The following is a 21,380-nucleotide window of genomic DNA, read 5'->3' on the forward strand; positions in this document are numbered from 1 at the left end:
TTGAGGTTGTCTGGTTTTTCAGAAGAGCCTGGGCCACTTACAGTCACATCTGAGGTTGAGTAGCATCCAGAATATGTCTTCCTTGGCTGTCCAGCCCAAAATATGGAAATAACGTGGATTTTTTGAACTTAACCAATATTTTACACAGTTCAGTAGTCAAGGATGCCATAGCCAAGAATAGTGATACTGAGGTTAGAGCAAAGTGACTGGGTAGAATTTCATTTTGCCTCCATTATTTTTAGTAGTATAATGTTTTGCTAGTTTATTTCTTTCACTTTATTACTTAAAGGGTTTATCTGGGAATTGACAAAAAAATAAAAACTACAGTACATGTCAGGGTATCGGCCTTCATACCTATTTACATCCTCTTAGTAAGATGTAGGAGTTTGTATTGTTTCTAGGGTATGACTGAATATGTATTTTAAGTTACTGCTATTCTCCATGTAAATCGTTTCTCTGCTTTTGGAATGGGGCTTAAAACCTCTTAGGCATATGGCCTTACGAAAATAATTCTGTTAGACTGATACATAGGCTAAACAGAAACAAACTGCACCCCTATTTTACGATCATACCCCTAGAGGCAAGATGAGCTCTTGCTAAGAGGGGCAGGGATGTATTACGGCAGGCATCCCTTGTTATGTTTTTATTTATTGGCCATTTCCAGGAGAATTCCCTTACTAAACTTCATAGTTCTGAAGCCCTAGAGATTATAGATAATATAGAATAATATACAGTAGTTTTACAAATACCATATTCTGTGTATGCGAGTCCTGTGAACACAAATGGCCCCTTCGGTATAGGATACAGAGCAGCGTCGTGCACAGTAGAATGAGTGAGCTTTGTCTTGTGTTAATGTATACATACTTAGAATGTCAGTGTGCCCTTTGCGGAGTGCACACCACTGTAAAAAATCCTTTTATGAATAACATATAGAGGATTATACTCTTAGGAAAGACATTCAGCAAGTACAGCACATGCAATGAACTGGATGTTAGTGTTGCTGGAAATACATCCTGACACTTGAACCACACATATAATATATTTATACAGTATAATGTATTCATTCCTACACCACAGAAAGTATAGGTATAGAAGGTTCATTTATGAAAAAACATTTGTTTTTAGCTGCTTTTTGGTAGACTGATATTTTATTATATATCTTTTATTTCTGGACAAGCCTATAACCTCCTGGACAAACAGGAACCAAAAAAAGACAAACCACAGCAGCAAAATTCGCCATGTAGTCCTTATAAGAGAACACCTCTCTAGAATGGGGGCTCAAAATAGATCCATATAGGAAGAAAAAAGAACATTTAGATGGGACAATGACACTGACGGACAGACAGACCCAAAGCTATACCGGCAGAATGAAATGTACGTCAATCACTGTAGAAACAAGCACTAGACACAACCTCACCTTTGCCTCCAGATGGCATTGTTGCAACATCATCACTGCTGGTTCTTATGCCATTGTTGAAGGTATGTCCGTCTGCTGGCTGGAGCTGCCAGTTCAGTCCAAGGAGATGCATTGCTGCAGGAGAAAAGGTGAGGAGAAGTCAATATAAAATGTATATTTCACTGCCAGTGACTAGTAGCCTTCCCCCATAGCAGCTGCTTAGAATATTTCATGCTACAAGGCAGTATCATGGATCTCATTCCCCGGGTTCTCTCTTTCTGATCACATTTATGCTGGCAGAATAAAGATGATAAATGTAGAGTGATGAGGCTCATATTGGGAACGGATTTAACCCCTTGCACAGCTACACTCGTTTTTTGCTCATATAAACTACATTTTTTATTGCTTTTAAAAGGAATGCATTTTTCTTTGTGCAGATATTGATAATATTACAATCTTTTCAGGAATACTTCATATTATGTCTCTTTATATTACTAGGATTTATGTTTGCTGTATTTGCAGGATCTTCCAGTAAACATTTTGAATAAAATAATAATAAATACATAAAAATCAATAATTCAATATTAAGCTGTCTGAGATGTATATACTTGCTACTTGTATTTCACAGGTTTACCTCTACATACTTTCCATGTCTCCAATGATTATAATAAAAACAAAATAGTTTTGCTTTTTCTGTTAGGCCCCGTACACACGGGGCAAGAGGGGGCGGATTTTGGCGCTGAATCCACGTCATAATCCGCCCCCTCACAATAGAGGTCTATGCAGACCGCTAGCTTACTTTTTTCCGTGAGCGGTATGTCCCTGCTCATGGAAAAAAGAAGCGAGCTGCCCTTTCTTCAGGCAGATTCTGCAGCTAATTCAGCCACAGCGTCCGCCTTGCGGCAGCACCCTCCGGCCTAGGCCGATTCATTTGGGCCTACTCTTGAGCAGGAAGCCGCGACAGTCGAGGCAGGTGCATTGTGGTCCTATTCTTACGCGGTTTCCCACATCAAAATGACCAATATACGCCATCCTGTGCCCCGTGTGAATGGGGCCTTAAAGTCAATTGGGGGAAATCTCCACAGATAGGACATTTTAAAAAAATCATTATTTGAGGAAACATGTGGCCTGTGTGACATAGTGTGAACAAAGTTATATTTTTCACAAGGTAGCATTTGGAGGCTGAGAAGAAAAATAATTCATGCTGCTAGGCTCTGTTCACATTGCTTATACGACTTCTGCATTTAATTGAACTCTGGTTTGACTAATTCTTTTTTAACTTAGAATGGTGCCATTGAGGGTACTAATACTTCTGACAATAATGCAGTATATTATATTTTTCTTTCTGACAAAAACTATGGGACCCTGTCAGAATATAAGAGGAATGGTAAAGTGAATAGTCTCAATAATGCAGTATTATTCACTGGTTAAACATGTAACAACTGAGTATACTTTACACGCCAATACGGCCATTACCCGTACCTGCCTGACAGGACAATAAACAGGGGGGACTTTCACCTCACCCTGCCCTTTTGGAGCCTATTCTACACTCCTATCATTACTACGAGCTTGAGGAAGGCAGAACTTGCCGAAACGTTCTCGTATATACTCTGTATAGCCACGTGTGGCACAGTGCAATTTGTACTATTAGTTAAATAAAGTATCTTTGATATTACAATTCAGCCTACTAGGATCCTTTATTCTCATATATATTCTGGGTTGGGACCCTTCCCTGTAGGTTTACCAGGGTGCCAGTCACACCCTTACTTTTTTAAACATGTAGGCCATTATGACCTAGCTGTTAGGAGGTATTGGGAGCAGTGGTTATGGGATAGCAAGTACATACAGCAAACAAGCTCTACATGACCCCGACAGACTACTAGTAGAGAAAATTGTTTGAGCTGCGACAACCACGAGCAGCTCCCACTGTTCTCTTATCCCGCATCCAGACACTCTGCATTTAGCGGAAGGAAATTTTGTGTCACCGTACCCATTACCATAGTCTGAAAGCCACCAGCTCTTTCATTGATAGTGGGTTCGTGAACTGCGACAGACAGGAACCATATAATCTGTAGTGCTACACTACCTCAGCTGCTGGTGTGAGGATCTTGGGAGCCATCACATACCACAGTTGGTTACCACAATAGTGATATAAGAGAAACTAAAAGCTCAGTGATATGTACCAGATATTCTGTGGACATATTTACTAACTATCATGGCAGGAACTCCAAGGGTTTCACAAGAAAGAAAGACTTCCTTGGTCTGCCTCGTCCCCAGTTTGACCACCAGTCGAACATTTATGGGACCAGTTATGATGCCAGCTTCTGTAACCTACAAGTGTGCATGACCTACATACCCAGTTGTCAAATGTGCCACAGAATACTATTTAGCCTGTATGTCTCCATGCTCAGCCATATTTCACCTTTTATCCAGGCTAGAGGCTGCACAATACTGGAGCCTCCCTTTACAACAGTACAGTTTCCCCAAACGTAACTTTTCGCTTTTATATTGTATTCATTTACATATATCGTCATCACATTCACACATATACAGTTTATTTTGCTTCCAATGACTGCTACTTCTAATATATTGCGAGTATAATTTGCAGTATATCATATGTCTAACCTATTGTCTTATGTAGCTGAAATAACTGTTACATGATGTGACATAGATGGAAGATCCATAAACACTACACACTGCTATTCCACCTATTTCATAAATCTCCCGTACACAATGACACTGTGAATGTATGATGCTGTTTGCAGTTCAGCGGCCTGGTATCATGACAGAGAAGCCTTGGAATAATTGTCTTGTTAGCGAGCAGTTTCAATTCAATGTTTGGTGTAAGTTTCCAACCCTACAGCATAACACCTTATTTCCGCTGCTAGACTATGCGACAAATGTAGGTCAAGGCAGACATGTGTCGACGTGCAGGACAGTCCGGTAAGCTGCTATCATTTTTCATATAATCTGAAAATGAAAATAGTGGTAATTCCTTTGTGGGAATTAGAGCTGTTAATTTATTAATTAGAAGGTAAATTTAGCCGAGGATTCATTATTACATTGGAAATCACAGGGGCTGCCGAGTTCTGTATGACAGGACATTTCATCTGAGTCTATATCATCTCTGCTGATATGTTTCATTAGCATTAGAATGATGAAGATCGATATGGAGCTACATGCTATGGAAGGGTCTATACAGTGAAGTGTGCACACAATATTGATTCCTACCCTAGTGGGCAGCAGATGTAGCTCTGTATGGAAGAGAACCACGTAAGCTAAAGACTTGGCCCAGTATTAAGGCGTATTCCAGATGTATAAGAAGCAGATTCTACTCTGGCGGTATTAAATCCACTTTGTTGCAGATGTTCTTCAGACTTATTTTTGTCAAATGATGAGTCGGATTAGATGACCTACTAGACGTGGCATAATTCAGCATGGTGCATATTAGAAAGGCAAAGAATCTGAAGGGGGAATTTGAGGTAAGTGTGTTTATACCTGGAAATTCTCAAAGATAGTCCTGAACTTAGGGTACTCACACAAATAGGTGTGCAGGTACTTGTGCATGTCCGCACCGCGGTTTTTGCCAAAAAGTGGGCCTGGGATTCACTAGATTACCATCCACTTTGCCCTGACTGTAAAACGTCACAATTTTTCCACTGTGGGCAAATCACGGTATTTAAGTCCTGTAGGGCTCCGGCCTAAAGCAGTTTCTCAAGGTGTGGAATGCCTACCACAGGGGTACATCCAACTGTCCACGTGGCTTCCGCTAATTATACTCTGAGGATCCGAGGAATTGTAGTTCGTATGTGACACCCCCACCCCCCATAATAAATAAATAAAATAAAATAAAATCTCAGGTTCGACTGAACCCCAGAAAAATGTGGGTTTGGCCAAACCTGATATTGTAAGAAAATCATGAACAAAAAATATATAGTAAAAGGTCAAAGCTGTTTACACGTTTCAGGGTTCAACCACCCCTAACTCTTAGCTATGTATGTATATGTAGGCAGCGTTGTGGACCGTTTTAAGGATGTTAACCTGTTTTTATATCACATGGATTAAAAGTTAAGTTTTATATACGACAACTAGCTCCTTTCTCGACACTCCAGGGAGTGTTCCAGGCATTGAGTCAATGAACTTGAGTCCATTTCTGAGAATGGAAGGCAAGATGTAAATGACTTTTTAATTTAACATCGTAAGAAAATCCCTAGGTATGTGGAATTTTATTAATGTAGGGGCCACTGATGGATATTATACTGCATGGAGGGGCAACTTGTGGATATTATACTGTATGGCTGGGTCACTCAAGAACATTATACTACATAGAAGGGCCACTCAGAGACATTACACTGAATAGAGGGGCCACTCAGATGAATTATACTCTATATTATGGGACATTATTCTATATGGGGGCTTCTATGGAACTGTGAGGGGGCTTATTTTACTCATGGAGGCCATGATATTACATGGGAGGGACACTGTGGGCATCATTATATTACATATGGGGCACTGAAGTGTGAGGGCCATTATACTAAATGTGGGTGCACTGGTGGTGCCATTATACTGAGTGTGGGGGCACTGAGGGTCTTTACATAATTGTTAACGAAAGCTCAAAATAAAGCCTTTATAATTGATCACTACTTTATGGGTTCTTGGTTGGGACATTTTTTCACCAGGGGTAACTTAGCTTGAAGAGGTTGAGAACCTCTTCCTTAAAGGACCTGTCTTTTCTCCTAATAAGTCTATATATAACATAGCAATCGTAGAACATCTGTTCTTCGCGGTTTACTGTCTGTTCATAAACTTCTATTTCTATTAGAAATTTCTGAATAAACTGCGGGGGTGGGGAGGGGGGTGTTCCTCGCACTCTGACACTGTCCAATCACTGCTGTCAGTACTAGACTGTGTACAAACACACCTTTGATAGGGAAATTTGTAACATTGTAACAGGTGTCAGTTTTTTCCTACATATCTCAGTAGAATAAAAGAGGAAGAACATAATGCAGAGTTACAAGAAAACATGCTCTAGAATTGCTATTTTATGCGGAATATACAAATTTACGAAAAAAGACAAGTCAGGTGAGATGACAGATTCCCCTTTAAGCATAAGATGTGAAGAATGTATTAGTGTATAGTAGGCAAGTTTATTATTCAGAGTCTGGAAACACTGGGTATGAATACAGATACTACTCGTCTTGCTTTGGGAAGAACCGGATAAATGTCTGTATATAATTTTCAGTCAACGACATTGGCTCTGGGATTTGGGGAGAAAACAGACAATGTTTAACATAACCCTTTATGATAAAGCAGCAATAGCCTCTGTGCTAATCTCCTAAGGAAGGATAGTATCATGGATAGCGGTTATTGGAAGAAAACTACAATTTTGCCAATTCCGTAGCACCACAGTGCTTGAAACAAGCATTTTCCAGCATAATATTCAAGCTCTCTTGCTCTGACATTGGCTTGTAAATGACTCCTGATATCTCAGAATCTTATGTACTATTAATTATGTTTACGCTTTCCAATATTTTATTATCATTACCCTGAAAAAAAATGCCTGTACTTTTCGATCTGTCAAAGTCATTGCCACTCAGTGTGTGGTCTACAGCCAAGTCAGATACTTACAATATCCGAAGTACAAACATTGGATGCAATTAGCAAATTAATTGGGGCAATTTGCATGTGTATCTCTTTGCAGGCAATTTACCATGATTGTACAGTCTTGGCTCTTGGCCCTTGCAGATGGGTACCTGAGACAACATCAATGATGATAAGGGATAATGTCTTCATGTATTAACCCTTTTGTTCTGAATAAAAAGAACGCTACCCATAATGTGCTGTCACGCTGGGAGAAGTGGTTTCTTACATTGATTTCTTTCGGCTCTAGTATACTCAGTCTCTTGTCTATTCACAGGGTATTTCAACCTCATTTGCAAGTGGTTTTGCATAGGACTGCAAGTAAAGCTATTGCACATTGCTATCCTAGGTAAGAATATTATCACAAGTGACAAATAATGCAATACAAGAGCTAAAAGACAACTCGCACATAGAAAAACATCACAACTGATGATAGGAATTTAACTATAAAACTGAGACGCCATGACATACCAAAGCCCTGAAGGGCAGCGCTTTACATCTGGCGTGGACATATCACAGTGTATTAGTTTTTCCTGGAGAGTGCCTTTATATTGTTATAAAGGTAAGAACAATTATTACTGAATATTTGTAGGCTTATCCCAGGCAGAAGGTGGATGGGTGATCGATGCTGTATTAGTGGGGAGCCGATCACCAAGATCCACACGTGTCACTAGTCAAGTGGGTGCCTGGCCAGTCTATGCAGATTCTACAACACTGACATAAGCAGGCATACACATACTTATAGTTTTATTTGCTCTGTATTACAACTGGTACTGATACCTATTAATGGATTTAGGATTATGACGATCCGTTCTTCCTTGAAAAATGGGCCAGATGCCAAATATAAGGAAGAAGGAAAAATTCCAAAGGAAAGTAAATTTCTCCTTCTCTATGCTAGCATCCATGAATCTATTACTGCAGTTGGTGAAAAAAAAACTATCCTCGTCAGAAGAATGAACTGAGCTTCAGAGCGGCTGCTTGACAGGGTACTTGCTCTACTGACATGTAAATGACATTACACAGAACAGATGATATCATCTACAATGTCATTAAGCATCATTTCCAATAACTATAGTTATTATCCAGGATTGTACCAAGCCTTAGATTAGCTAAAGAGGTAGAGCAATGGTAAATTATGACAATCTGAGTGATGAATGGTGGGCTGGCCTCAATGTTTTCTATTAGGATCACATTTTTGCATTATATTGAGCTTACAATAGCATTTTTTTTGGGTTTTCCATGTAAAGATGTAACAGAGTTAACCCAAACATTTGCAATTGGCTAAACTGCATTATTATTATTTTGCTTAGACCTGATTCACATCTGCGTTCGGTATTCTGTTCGGGAAGATTGTATGGGGACCCCCTGAATGGAATACCGAACCCACTGAAAAGCGGTCAGTTTATGAAAGCACATGGACCCCATAGACTATGATAGGGTTGTGTGTTTTCTGCATGGTGTTCACACGAATCATGCGGAGAGGAAAGTAGTTCATGAAGTTCTTTTCTCTCTGCATATTCTGTGCGGACACCATTATAGTCTATGGGGTCTGTATGCTTTCATAAGCTTACCACTTGTTATTGCATTTGGTTTTCTGTTCGGTGGTCCCCAAGCGGACTCCCCAAACATAATACCATATGCAGATGTGAACCTTACTTGTATAGCACCATTATATTCTTTAGCACTTTACAGGCACAGTCCCATATAGGGTTCACAATCTACATTCTCTATCACTATGTCTTTGGAGTGTGGGAGGAAACCGGAGTAAGGGACAACATACAAACTCCTTTCAGATGTTGTCCTTAGCAGGATTTGAACCAAGGACTTGAGCAGGGCTACACTGTGCTGCCCATCATGATATCCAATCACAGAAGACAACAAAAACAATGAAAAATGCTTGAAAAATGTTTTCCAACTACATTGTTTTTTGATGCCTTCTATGATAAAATATCACATTGCAGAAGTTTAACCAATGGCAGATGTTCGGGATATCTTTGCTACATCTGTAGATCTAATATGTCCATAGACATGTATTCTTTTGGAGTGTTAGGTCAATATACTATTGCCTAAACATTATTAATAGGAGCAGCTGACTCAATACAACTGTATACAAACAAGTATACTGCATTGTATTGTACAGACATGTTTACCCTTAAATGCACTTATATTAGCCTAAGGATTCAATTTCTCAAGCAACCAATTAACATAATATGATGACATGCAAGTAATGCAATTCACAAAGCAAACAAATATCCTAGTAATAGTGACAGATAAGTTATACCACTAAACAGTATTGTCTTGAAATGCCAGCTATCTTGTGACACATCTCTACGTCCGTAACCAAGAAGAAAGGTAAGGGAAGACGCATCCGTATAAAGAGCATTTGAGAAAGGTAAACCAGACTAAAGTAAAACCTTTAAACACCCCTAGACGTGGTATATTCCTATAAATATACTAGTAAAAGATATCTAGTTACTATACTAGTAAAAGGTATCTAGCAGTCCAGGGTGGTTTAAAACATAGCTTTTAATTGAAAAAAATATATAAAAAAAACTAATGAACAGGACATCGAGCAGAGAAAAAAAAAGGCCAAAAACATACCAGACGACACTTAACGCAACATCCTGACCCGCTGATGCGTTTCGAGGCTAGGCCTCTTAGTCATAGTCATCGCATAGTCATCGCTATAGCATAGCAATCGCTATGATTAAGAGGCCTAGCCTCGAAACGCATCAGCGGGTCAGGATGTTGTGTTAAGTGTCGTCTGGTATGTTTTTGTCCTTTTTTATCTCTGCTTGATGTCCTGTTCATTAGTTTTTTTAATATATATTTTTCAATTAAAAGCTATGTTTTAAACCACCCTGGACTGCTAGATACCTATCTTTTACTAGTATATTTCTTTGGTTGGTCCCTGCCCGGAGGATGGTATCCGTGCATCCCCTCATGAGCATTGGCTGTGGATTTTGTGTTTTGTTCGTGGTATAATCCTACTCTAACCTCACTCCTTTTGTCACAGTAAGCCTCCATGCACACAATGCAGATTACTTGCAGATTTTCATTCAGAAAACCATCCGCATAATATATTAGCATTTAAAGGGAGTCTACCACCTCCCTAAAGCATGTGTAACTGACTACACCATGTCCCAGAGCACATTATAGTGATAAATAACATACCTTTGTTGTGTATGTCACTTATGTAGATTTGGAGAAAATCTAATTTGAATTCATATGCAAATGAGTCACTTGGTGCACTAGGGGCGGGCCTTCAGTCCCAGCAGTAGGATGGGTGATGTCACAGCAGGAGGAAGATCAGCTGTTACAGAATGCAGTGGCATAGGCAGGAGATGGTAGGAGTCTGGGTGGTAAGAGCAGCGCTCCAGTTTGCTGAAGGCCCACCCTTGATGCACCATCTATCTAATTTGCATAAGGCTTCAAAGATGATTTTCTCCAATCTACAAAAGGTCTGTTTTATCACTGTAATGTGCTCTGTAACACTGTAGCGACAGCTGAATGCACTTGGGGGAGGTGGTAGACTCCCATCGAGTCAGCAAGATCTCATTTTTCTTCCTCACATGTACACAATATAGATTTTCTGTACAGAAATTGACATATGGTGAATGGGGGCCACACGGTGGCTCAGTGGTTAGCACTGCAGCCTTGCAGCGCTGGAGTCCTGGTGTTCAAATCCCGCCATGGGCAAAAAACCATCTGCAAGGAGTTTGTATGTTCTCCCCGTGTTTGCATGGATTTCCATCCCATATTCCAAAAAAAGACATACTAATAGGGAAAAATGTACATTGTGAGCTCTATGTGGGGCTCACAATCTACATTTAAAAAAAAAAAAAAAAAAAAAAGAAATTGACATATGGTGCTTATTTTAATATCTGCAGCATGTGCAAGGTTTTAGCACAGATTTAAACTATTGCAATGAAAGGAGCAAAATTAGCACCAAAATCTACATGTGGACTCAATACAGATGTTGGTCTGAAAATTTAACAAGAAACACTAACTTTTCTCTGTGGTCTACGTGTTCTTCACGGTGAAAAGAACTGGATCCTCAGGATCAATAGTAAGCATGATCATTGATTTCTTAAGTATAAATACTTTATCCCAGTGCAAAGGGAAGAATAACTGCATTTCTATGGATGCCTGATGTTTATTCATATGTGCATTAGTATGGAAGTGAGAACATTGCATATATATATATATATATATATATATATATATATATATATATATATATATATATATATATATATACATACACTCACCGGCCACTTTATTAGGTACAACTGTCCAACTGCTCGTTAACACTTAATTTCTAATCAGCCAATCACATGGCGGCAACTCAGTGCATTTAGGGATGTAGACATGGTCAAGACAATCTCCTGCAGTTCAAACCGAGCATCAGTATGGGGAAGAAAGGTGATTTGAGTGCCTTTGAACGTGGCATGGTTGTTGGTGCCAGAAGGGCTGGTCTGAGTATTTCAGAAACTGCTGATCTACTGGGATTTTCACGCACAACCATCTCTAGGGTTTACAGAGAATGGTCCGAAAAAGAAAAAACATCCAGTGAGCGGCAGTTCTGTGGGCGGAAATGCGTTGTTGATGCCAGAGGTCAGAGGAGAATGGCCAGACTGGTTCGAGCTGATAGAAAGGCAACAGTGACTCAAATAGCCACCCGTTACAACCAAGGTAGCCAGAAGAGCATCTCTGAACGCACAGTACGTCGAACTTTGAGGCAGATGGGCTACAGCAGCAAAAGACCACACCGGGTGCCACTCCTTTCAGCTAAGAACAGGAAACTGAGGCTACAATTTGCACAAGCTCATCGAAATTGGACAATTGAAGATTGGAAAAACGTTGCCTGGTCTGATGAGTCTCGATTTCTGCTGCGACATTCGGATGGTAGGGTCAGAATTTGGCGTCAACAACATGAAAGCATGGATCCATCCTGCCTTGTATCAACGGTTCAGGCTGGTGGTGGTGGTGTCATGGTGTGGGGAATATTTTCTTGGCACTCTGGGCCCATTGGTACCAATTGAGCATCGTTGCAACGCCAAAGCCTACCTGAGTATTGTTGCTGACCATGTCCATCCCTTTATGACCACAATGTACCCAACATCTGATGGCTACTTTCAGCAGGATAATGCGCCATGTCATAAAGCTGGAATCATCTCAGACTGGTTTCTTGAACATGACAATGAGTTCACTGTACTCCAATGGCCTCCACAGTCACCAGATCTCAATCCAATAGAGCATCTTTGGGATGTGGTGGAACAGGAGATTCGCATCATGGATGTGCAGCCGACAAATCTGCGGCAACTGTGTGATGCCATCATGTCAATATGGACCAAAATCTCTGAGGAATGCTTCCAGCACCTTGTTGAATCTATGCCACGAAGAATTGAGGCAGTTCTGAAGGCAAAAGGGGGTCCAACCCGTTACTAGCATGGTGTACCTAATAAAGTGGCCGGTAAGTGTATATATGTAGCTAGCAACCCAATATTCAGATTATTTACATAAATGTAGTTATCTACTATCACAAGTTTGACAACATAACTATGCTTTACTTTGGAGAGACAAACCATTTCCCTGTTTAGCAGATGTTTTAATCAGTTTATAGAACATAATATTAGATTGTATTGGAAATTTCGATATAACATACATTTAATAGCCTTGAAGTCCCAATGTTGTGTAACATATTGATCTTATGCTCATAGTTGCATGCTTTATAATTGCTAATTCCAGTCTATGCAATTAAAAGGTGCAAACTCTGGTTATCAGACTAATACAAATGTTTGGCCCGCTATTGGGTTTTGACCCCTTAGGGCCAAAATGATTAATGTGCACATTTTGCTACAAAAAAAGTTGTACGATGAAACAGATCTACTACAGTATATTTCACAATAATAATTATTATTATTATAAGGGATGGGCGAGCCGATTCGTTCTGAGCCGGGTTTGAACCAAGTATTACATAGTGTTCAGTTTTCAATGAAAACAAACATTTCAAGATTAATTTCAGATTAACTAATATGGACACTGACATGCATTGCCATAAATTATTATACCCTGGGGTCTCTTAAGTCCCCAGAATATAATTGGGGGAAGCCCAGGAGTAGTGAAAAAAAAAAAAAAACGGTTTTACTCACATCTATACATCCACACAGCACTAGGTGCTCCTCCAGTGACTTGATGTGCCCTGCTGGGGTCACCACTAAGGCCCGTGATTGGGCCACAGTGGTCACATGGGTATACAGAGTGGCATGACTACTGAGGTCTGTGACTAACCCATGACACCACAGAGAAGACAGAAAGAGCCCCAGATGCTGTGAGGAGGCCAACAGAGGGGAGGGAAGGTGAGTAAACAACAGTATGTCTTTGTAGAATGGGAGGAAATACACACAAAGACGGGGAGAACATACAAACTCCTTACAGATGTTGTTCCTGGCAGGATTCCAGTGCTAACCACTGAGCCACCGTGTTGCCCCAGCACCATTGTATATGTGTGCAGTGCTTCTGCTTGCCATACTTTCTAGAAGTGTTTTATGTCAACCAGTGATTGCTGCAAATCTTCGATAGATAGATAGATAGATAGATAGATAGATAGATAGATAAAAAACAAAAAGGAAAAGAGCAGCACCCTCCATCTAATCCTTATTAGTACATAGGTGCAAGTCTATAGAGATCTGGCATTAACGCCACATAAACATACAAACTTTCAAAAATGGACAGCACACCAGTGTGATATAAAAAGATGTTAGTGGAAGTGACTTGGAATAAACTTCCACTAATATCTTTTTACACTAAACTGGTGCGCTGTCCATTTTTGGATATTTGTAGAAAGATAGATAGCAGATGGCAGAGTTCTATAATTGGTTAAACTGCATTATATCTCACCACAGAAGACAACTAAAACCAGTGACAAGTCATTGAAAAATATTTTTGACACTGAAGAAAACTTAAGATATTCTGTAATGATTTATTGTACAATAAGACATGTGCTGGAGTTTCAACAGTCCAGGCATGTCTTGGGTGATCTGTCTAATCTACAATTGTCACTGATGCCCTCCAGGACACTTGGCCTCTCCGGCAGATGATGCAGTGCTACATCCTCCCATAGTAAAAACCAGGGTTACTCATACGTACAATAGGACAACAAGTAACTGGTTAAGAATATTGAGGCAAATAGAACAAATTTGTCTGGGAGAAGAAATAAAACATGATAATGGGAGTTCGGTTGGATTAAGTTTCATCGCAAACCAGAGTTTTTCACAGAAGATCAAATGAAATATGGTAAATGACAAACAACGAGACTCCTATGGACCTAGAAGGCTTCTATGCATAAATGCATACTTGAGGCACAGTATCTAAATACTATATCAACAAGACAGGCAGATTGGAATGGGGGTAGACTTTATGCACGTAAATTATGAATGTCCAAAAAGTTACAGGGAAGTATAGCATATAATACGTTCCCCGAACACTCAATAGGAGTAAATATTCACTGCAAGGCTGATAAAAGAACATAAGGTTTACCCAGTTCTGACAAGCAGCAATGTACCTTCATTATACTGCAAAATTTACTGAAGCATAGCAGCTCTGGGGAAATGCACTGAAGGAGTTAAAGGAAATTATCATCCGTCTCCTCATTCTTGACACTCAGTTGGTACTAGCAAATCAAGATTTCCATTGATTGAAATGCCACTTCATTGCAGCCATTGATTGAGCATTGTACATGGGAAATGGAAATGCTCAGTTGGTTAATTCTATCAGATAGTATGAAAATGCTTATAAATAAAATGCCATTCCGGCCTCTTTCTAGGTCTCTGTCCTGGTTCCACTTCACTTCCTTCTTTATGTTTAATCTGGAAATGTATGCAATGAATTGCTAGAGACGAAAGAAAAAAAAAACAAGGAAACAACTCTGCTGTGTTTCGAAGGTTATATATGATGGAATTGCCTCGCAGCCGGATACAGATATCCATCTTATTCCTCCCTTATGAATGTTGTTTTGCGTGAAGAGTCTATCTAAGAGATATAAGGGTGTAGCCAACACATTCTTCGCTGACATACGTACGATACAAGCATATCATTTCAATGCCACATGCCTGCGGTGGCCATGTATATAACAAATGACAGGGCTGTATAGTTACTTATGGCCAGCCGCTGCTCTCCTGGAAATACTATTTGATTTGCAGCTGTAAAATAATCTAAATATGTTTGGCCAGAAGCAAAAGAAGAATAACCATGATGTGGCAGAAATGTAACAAATACATATTTCTGGGAGAGAAACAAGATGTCATACTTGGCTGATGGAAGAGCAGGCAGTTCAGGGAAAGTGTGACAGACCATTTTAGAAATAGTGGTAGATTAATGAAACTGCCTACCCAAAGAAATGGTTAAGGGTGACAGAATTAAATCCGAAGGCTCGGGCGGAAGAGAGGAATACAATGACAAAGAAAAAGCCAGAAATGCTGAGCTAAGAAATAAATGCAGTTACTTTATTAATATCTATGTTATACCATAAGCTTAATAGAAAACAAAAAAAAAACCAAAAAACACTTCTTAAATTTGGAGACTAAAGCAACAAAGGACACAGCTATGTTGGACTGGGCCAGACGTTATACGAGTACGGATGTATACACCATAGGACTACTTTAGGTGTTTTGCTTTCATAAGGAGGCCGTTCTATTTCAGAGGCTTTACCAAGGTGTTGTCTTACTATGAAATGTAAATGTTGGTGATGTTTTAAGACCCATGTCTCATGTTCTTACTAAAAGTCTTCTGCTAGTCATCTTCTAGTGCACAATGGCTACCAAAAATTAACCCTGATAAGAACTTCAAGCCCATAAATAAATGGGTTGGTTAGGGAGCCCCCACCATTCAAGTACAGTAGGGTCTGTGTATTATCCCACAAGGTGGTTGCTTGCTGCCGAAATAGTGTTGGGCCTGGGTGTGCAACAGATGGAAATGCTATCCAAATTAGTGAGCAGAATACTATCAGATTACTAGTCAGACATAATAAAACTTAACTAGGATGGTGGACAAAACTAGCATAGGGTTAATAATTGGGGGAAGGCTTATCGTGCGGGGTGGAGTGAAGTTTCCAATTGTGCAGGCAGTTTTGGTGCCTGATCTGCTATTTAAGCTGTGTAATGTAAGAAGGGTGGTGTCAGATAGTGAATGTGATTCAGAGATCCAATCAGAAGCAGCCGGTGTCAGGGCTCAGAATCACACCCTTTGCCGCCCTCCTGACAATACAGAGACTATATAGCATCTGAGGCACCAAAACTAACTGCATCAGGAACGGCTAGAGAAAAAAGTCCAACTGGTCCGGAATCAGTGGAGCAGCAGCGATTAACAGATGCTAAAAATTGGAGTTGGTGAAAATTTCTCTTTAAGGATGACAAGGGGTAAAAAGGTCATAATTAGAGATGAGCGAAGACTATTCGAAACAGCCATTTTGAATAGCATGCTCCAATAGAAATGAATGGAAGCGGCCAGCACGCAGACTGGCTACGTCCATTCATTTCTATGAGAGAGTGCTATTCGAAACAGCTGTTTCGAATAGTGTTCGCTCATCTCTAGTATAATATATTGATAATGGTGCTCTGGTATAAGGATAAAATACAGTGTAATTTTAAGATATGTCAGATCCATTGTGTTGGTGCCCTTGAGGTGGACGCATTTTATTAGTTGGGGTATGCTAACAATGGCTACACCTCTCTTATACCTTACATACATATTTTCATGTTTAATTGTAAGGAACAACACCCAATAAACTGGTCAGGCACTTTGTTAGCACAGTCTGCTTCAATACAGTTACATAGTCGATAAGGTTGGGTGAAGACACAGGTCTATTAAGTCCAACCTATACCCCAGAGCACACATACATAATGAAATAAGTCCTCCATAGTGTTTTTATGACCAGATTTTACAAGATGTTACTCCTAAGAACAACATTGTTGGAAGAGATTCATGCTGGTGTTACCAGATAAGATATGGCGGCATTTTAAACTGACCACTGGAAACCTAGAAACAGACCTGCTGGGAAATTCTCCTATATAGGTGTGAGGGTATACTGTCCATAATGTCAGTGTTCCAGGGGGATGGGTGGTGGGGCCTACTGGCAACCATTTTCCTTTTTATCATGCAGTGGGTATTGCATCACTCTAACCACTTGCATTGTTCTCTTACTATTATTTCTTTTATTTTTGCTGTTTTCTACTTTGTGTTGCCGTGCCCAGGAATCAATTATCGTCTGTAGGGATTACAAGCTTAAACTCTGATTTATTTCTTATTCTTCTTACAGAATATCCCACAAATTTGCGCTGGACTGATCCCTTTCCTGGGAAGTTTACAATGCTATAGTATTAGTGTTAAATGTATTTGCTTTTTGTAAAATTCATGTTAAAACTGTAAATACATTTTGGCCAAAAAGAAAAAAAAAAAAATCACTGGCCACCCAAATCTTTGTTTCAGACTGGAATTAAAGATCTGCTTTTTTGTTTCAAAAAACAGTGCCTCTCCTTGGCTGTGCCTGGTATTGCAACTCATCTGGGCTGCAACGCAGTACTATGTAGTAAAATCACCAAAAACACAACATTGTTACATTTATTTTTACCCAGATAATAAGCCTAATATTACTTTGACATTCACGCCACAAACATTTCTACTTTTTTAGCTTTGTGATACTTTAATGTTTTGCTCAGTAATGTTACTATACTCCCCATTTTCTTCGGTTATGGTGCACGATTAGCCACTTACAATCCTACACTTCTAGCCATTGCCTTAGGTCACTTTGCTAGTTTGTATCTGTCATAAGAATGAATAATGATGGCAGATGTCCATTCCCATGAAATGCAGCAGGTACAATTCACATTGAGCTGTCTGAGAGACTTGCTCATTAAATCAGAAAACTTGACAAGTAAAAAAAAAAGATATTGTTTTGTTGTTATCCCAGTTGTGAATGTATGTCATGCTCCGCTTCTTATTCCTGCCAGTGTCTCACATACTGTTCCATTCTTTGTTTAAGAGACACCATACTAGTGTTTAATCTATAAATACAGATGCCGAGCAGTGACAGAATCCACAACCTGCTGCTTCTGAAGTTGTTTTGGTCTCTGTATCATTTGTATTAATTTTCGTGACTAGTATAGGGCATCATACTATCTTCAGTCCTAACAAATACTCTGCCCGCATGCCAGCGTCTGCTAGGCAAAGTTAAAGTAACACATAGAAATGCAATTATTTGCTATACCTGAAGAGCCGGGCACTTCACTGTGTCTCCAGTATGTGGTCCAGTATTAGCTACTAGCCATAGTCAGACAGCTTTTAGTCAAACAAAGGGTTCTTGAAAACTGACCTCAAAGCAGGGAACAGAATAAAATAACAAAACACTATTACAAGCCTGGTAAATCCTTTGCAGCTTCAGCGCTGGAACTGTAGTGATCCTACCAGTCTTTTTATCTCTCAAGTGATGATACCACATACGTCTATGTGACTGCTGTCACCTTAGTAGTCAGGTGCCAGCCATGCTACTATCACTCCTGAGGACAATAATTGACTGTATGGCTACACGGATGCACATGACGTCATCAGTTACTAAGACTGGTGGGAATGGCACTGGGGCTGCGGAGGATTTACCAGGTGAATAGATATTTTATCACATTCTCTTCTTTCAGGATATTTTTAATAACCTGTGATAATATTATACCTATATTATGCCAATAGTCCCAAGTTTCATTAGACAATCCCAAGAATCTGAGCATAAAAGGTTTATGCTGGAGAATAAATCCCACCCCATGTATGAGACCTTGATGGCCTTTTGCAGCACTATCAGTGACCGACTGCTTCCCCCAAGTGTGAGAAGGAGCGCTATTGGAGATCCTTCCTCCCAACCAGGGTCAGGCTGTATAACCTACATCGGGCCAAGCAAGGATCACTCCGCACAGAGAACTAAATGATCCTGAAGTCTTCTTTTTCTTTAGCTGCTATGACTCCTAGTATTTTCTCCTATCTGCTATTTCTGAGTTTGTGTGTGTCTCCTTCTGTAATATATTACTTATTATCCTGTATCCGTATCATCTATGCTGCTGTAACCACTGAAATTTACCTATGGGGGACTATTAAATATAGGATTATCTTATCTATTAAAGGATTATTTTATGCAAATGTTTATCCAAAAAGTGTGTCAAATTTAGGTGGAAGGAGGGAACGAGTGGGGCTTTGCTATAGTTTGGGTTACACATGTTAGTATCGCTATAGCATAGTACTGGTGTGTATGGCAGCACTGAGATTGAACCATCTCCATAAAGCCTTCCGTCACACTGTCTCTCCTAGGTAGACATGTATAATAAAGATTTTTTTGCTGTCATCCTGATTGTTATGATCAGTTTAGAGAAGCGACTCTAAGAAATGTTTATACAGCTGTTTCTCCCCCATTGTGATAGTAAACAGATAAAAAAAACTTGGGGAACAAAAGATTCCATAAAAAATTCTCTATGGGCCTTGCGTTTATAAAAAAACAAAATCTTTCTGACAATAGGACTTTAATAAAATGTTTATTTCTGGAACCCTTTGTAGTCAGCATGGCTGTTTGTCAAAACATGGGAAGATCAGATAAGTGATTTAGAGATGAGGAAACATAAGCTCATGCTGTCTACACCTCGCTCTTCATGTAAAGCTTATAGGTGAGTAACTGGAGGGGACGGAATAATGAATGGCGTCTAGACCACCACCTTGTTAAATAGAGGAGCTTCACAAAGAAATGTCCAGGTTAACACATTTTTGGCAAAAATTTACAATGGATAAAAAGATATATTTTTAAATTATTTTCCTTTCATTATTTACTCTTGGTTTTTGACTTGGAACATTTTTACCATTTACCCATGTCGAGAAAGTAAATTTGAAAAGCATATATATATATATATATATATATATATATATATATATATATATATATATATATCATTTTATTTTTCTTAATTGGAAATGGGTCTAGAAACACCCACCCAAATAATAGACATTTGTAGAGAGCAGCATGAATTTTGCAATGATGTGGCGCTGGTCCTACACTACCTCTGGCGGTGCTACCAAATGTGTCCATATCCGCCCATTAAATAAAACTACAAGAGCTGCACTCGTAACACTGCCAACTCTCCATTCATTCCCCAGCAGCCACCCCACCAGGAACCTCCATTGTGGAGATCGTATGAACCAACAGGACAGTTAGGGTTATGCTCTCTAGCCAAGGAGGATGGACAACGGTGGAAGTACAGGACACTTGATTTAGCAATGACACCATTGTAGTCCCGTTGCTAAATAAAGTGTCCTGTACTTCCACCGTTCTCCATCCTCCTTGACCAGAGAGCACAACCCTAACTGTCCTGTTGGTTCACACTGTTTGTTCCCATTCATTCATCTGGTGTTCGGCTTTGTTAGTGGTTTTGCTGCCACCTCCACCTGGATTTATATACCCTTTTATATGTGGTTGTGTCATTTTCACAACCACAACAGGTGAGAGGCCAACTGGACCTTTGATTTATCTACACATATTCCGTTCTTTGAAATTCCTAACGTATCTACACTATATGGTCGCTCGGTGTCCCTTTACCCCTTTGTGGAGATAGAGATGTGTATATACTGTGATTATGCCATGAATGACCATAATGACAATGCCCCTTTAAGCAGATCATTCTTGTACTATGGTCGTATAGATTTTCATGTTAAAAATTCTGGTCCGGTGACGCTTCTACATTAGCCTGTCTCTTTCTAATAAGTCGGATGATACTCTGATAACATGATCTTGGCTTTATGAATACCTATTAAATATTAGCTTGTACTGACTCTTCAATTGGTTAAGAGGTAATTGTCACCATGGCCTAAGTAGGGTAATTTCATCTTGACAGCCAAGAAAACACATTTATGAATCTTCTCTCCAATTCCGCACATCATTCTCCATATTTTACCCTACCGTGTATTGATTAGTTTGCCTTTTCTCATTCCGCTGGACCGTGACGAGGTTGGGGACAACTTAGGCTATAAAATGTACCACTCAAAGTCTTAGATAGTTACTTCTGGTGACTAAAATTGTAACAAGAACAAAGAACGGCACTGCATTAATCCATTCTCATGACAGTCCCCAGATTAGTCAGAGAGCACAAAATGGCAGATACATTAATCAATGCTTGTGACTGCATAAAATGAACTCCTTGTGACAATCTTCAGATTGCAATCTTTTCTCCCCTCTCTCCGGTTTTATCCTGGGTAGCTATAGAGGGAATTATGATTTTTTTTTCCAGATCTTGATTATCGCGGAGGTATGGGAGCCTTTCTT

The 21,380-nt window shown here is 39.6% G+C and overlaps 1 protein-coding gene across 6 annotated transcripts in view; it reads right to left on the reverse strand.

The window, feature by feature from the left end:
- TENM2 (teneurin transmembrane protein 2) overlaps nucleotides 1–21,380 on the reverse strand; it is a 1,311,127-nt gene that overhangs the window by 249,014 nt on the left and 1,040,733 nt on the right. For all 6 annotated transcript variants that reach the window (XM_075274735.1, XM_075274734.1, XM_075274733.1 and 3 more), the window contains one exon: nucleotides 1,418–1,531. In XM_075274735.1, the coding sequence (XP_075130836.1) occupies nucleotides 1,418–1,531 (114 nt within the window). The remainder of the gene's footprint in view (nucleotides 1–1,417; nucleotides 1,532–21,380) is intronic.

This window comes from Leptodactylus fuscus, chromosome 5 (genome assembly GCF_031893055.1).
Source record: "Leptodactylus fuscus isolate aLepFus1 chromosome 5, aLepFus1.hap2, whole genome shotgun sequence".
Classification (NCBI taxonomy): Eukaryota; Metazoa; Chordata; class Amphibia; order Anura; family Leptodactylidae; genus Leptodactylus; species Leptodactylus fuscus.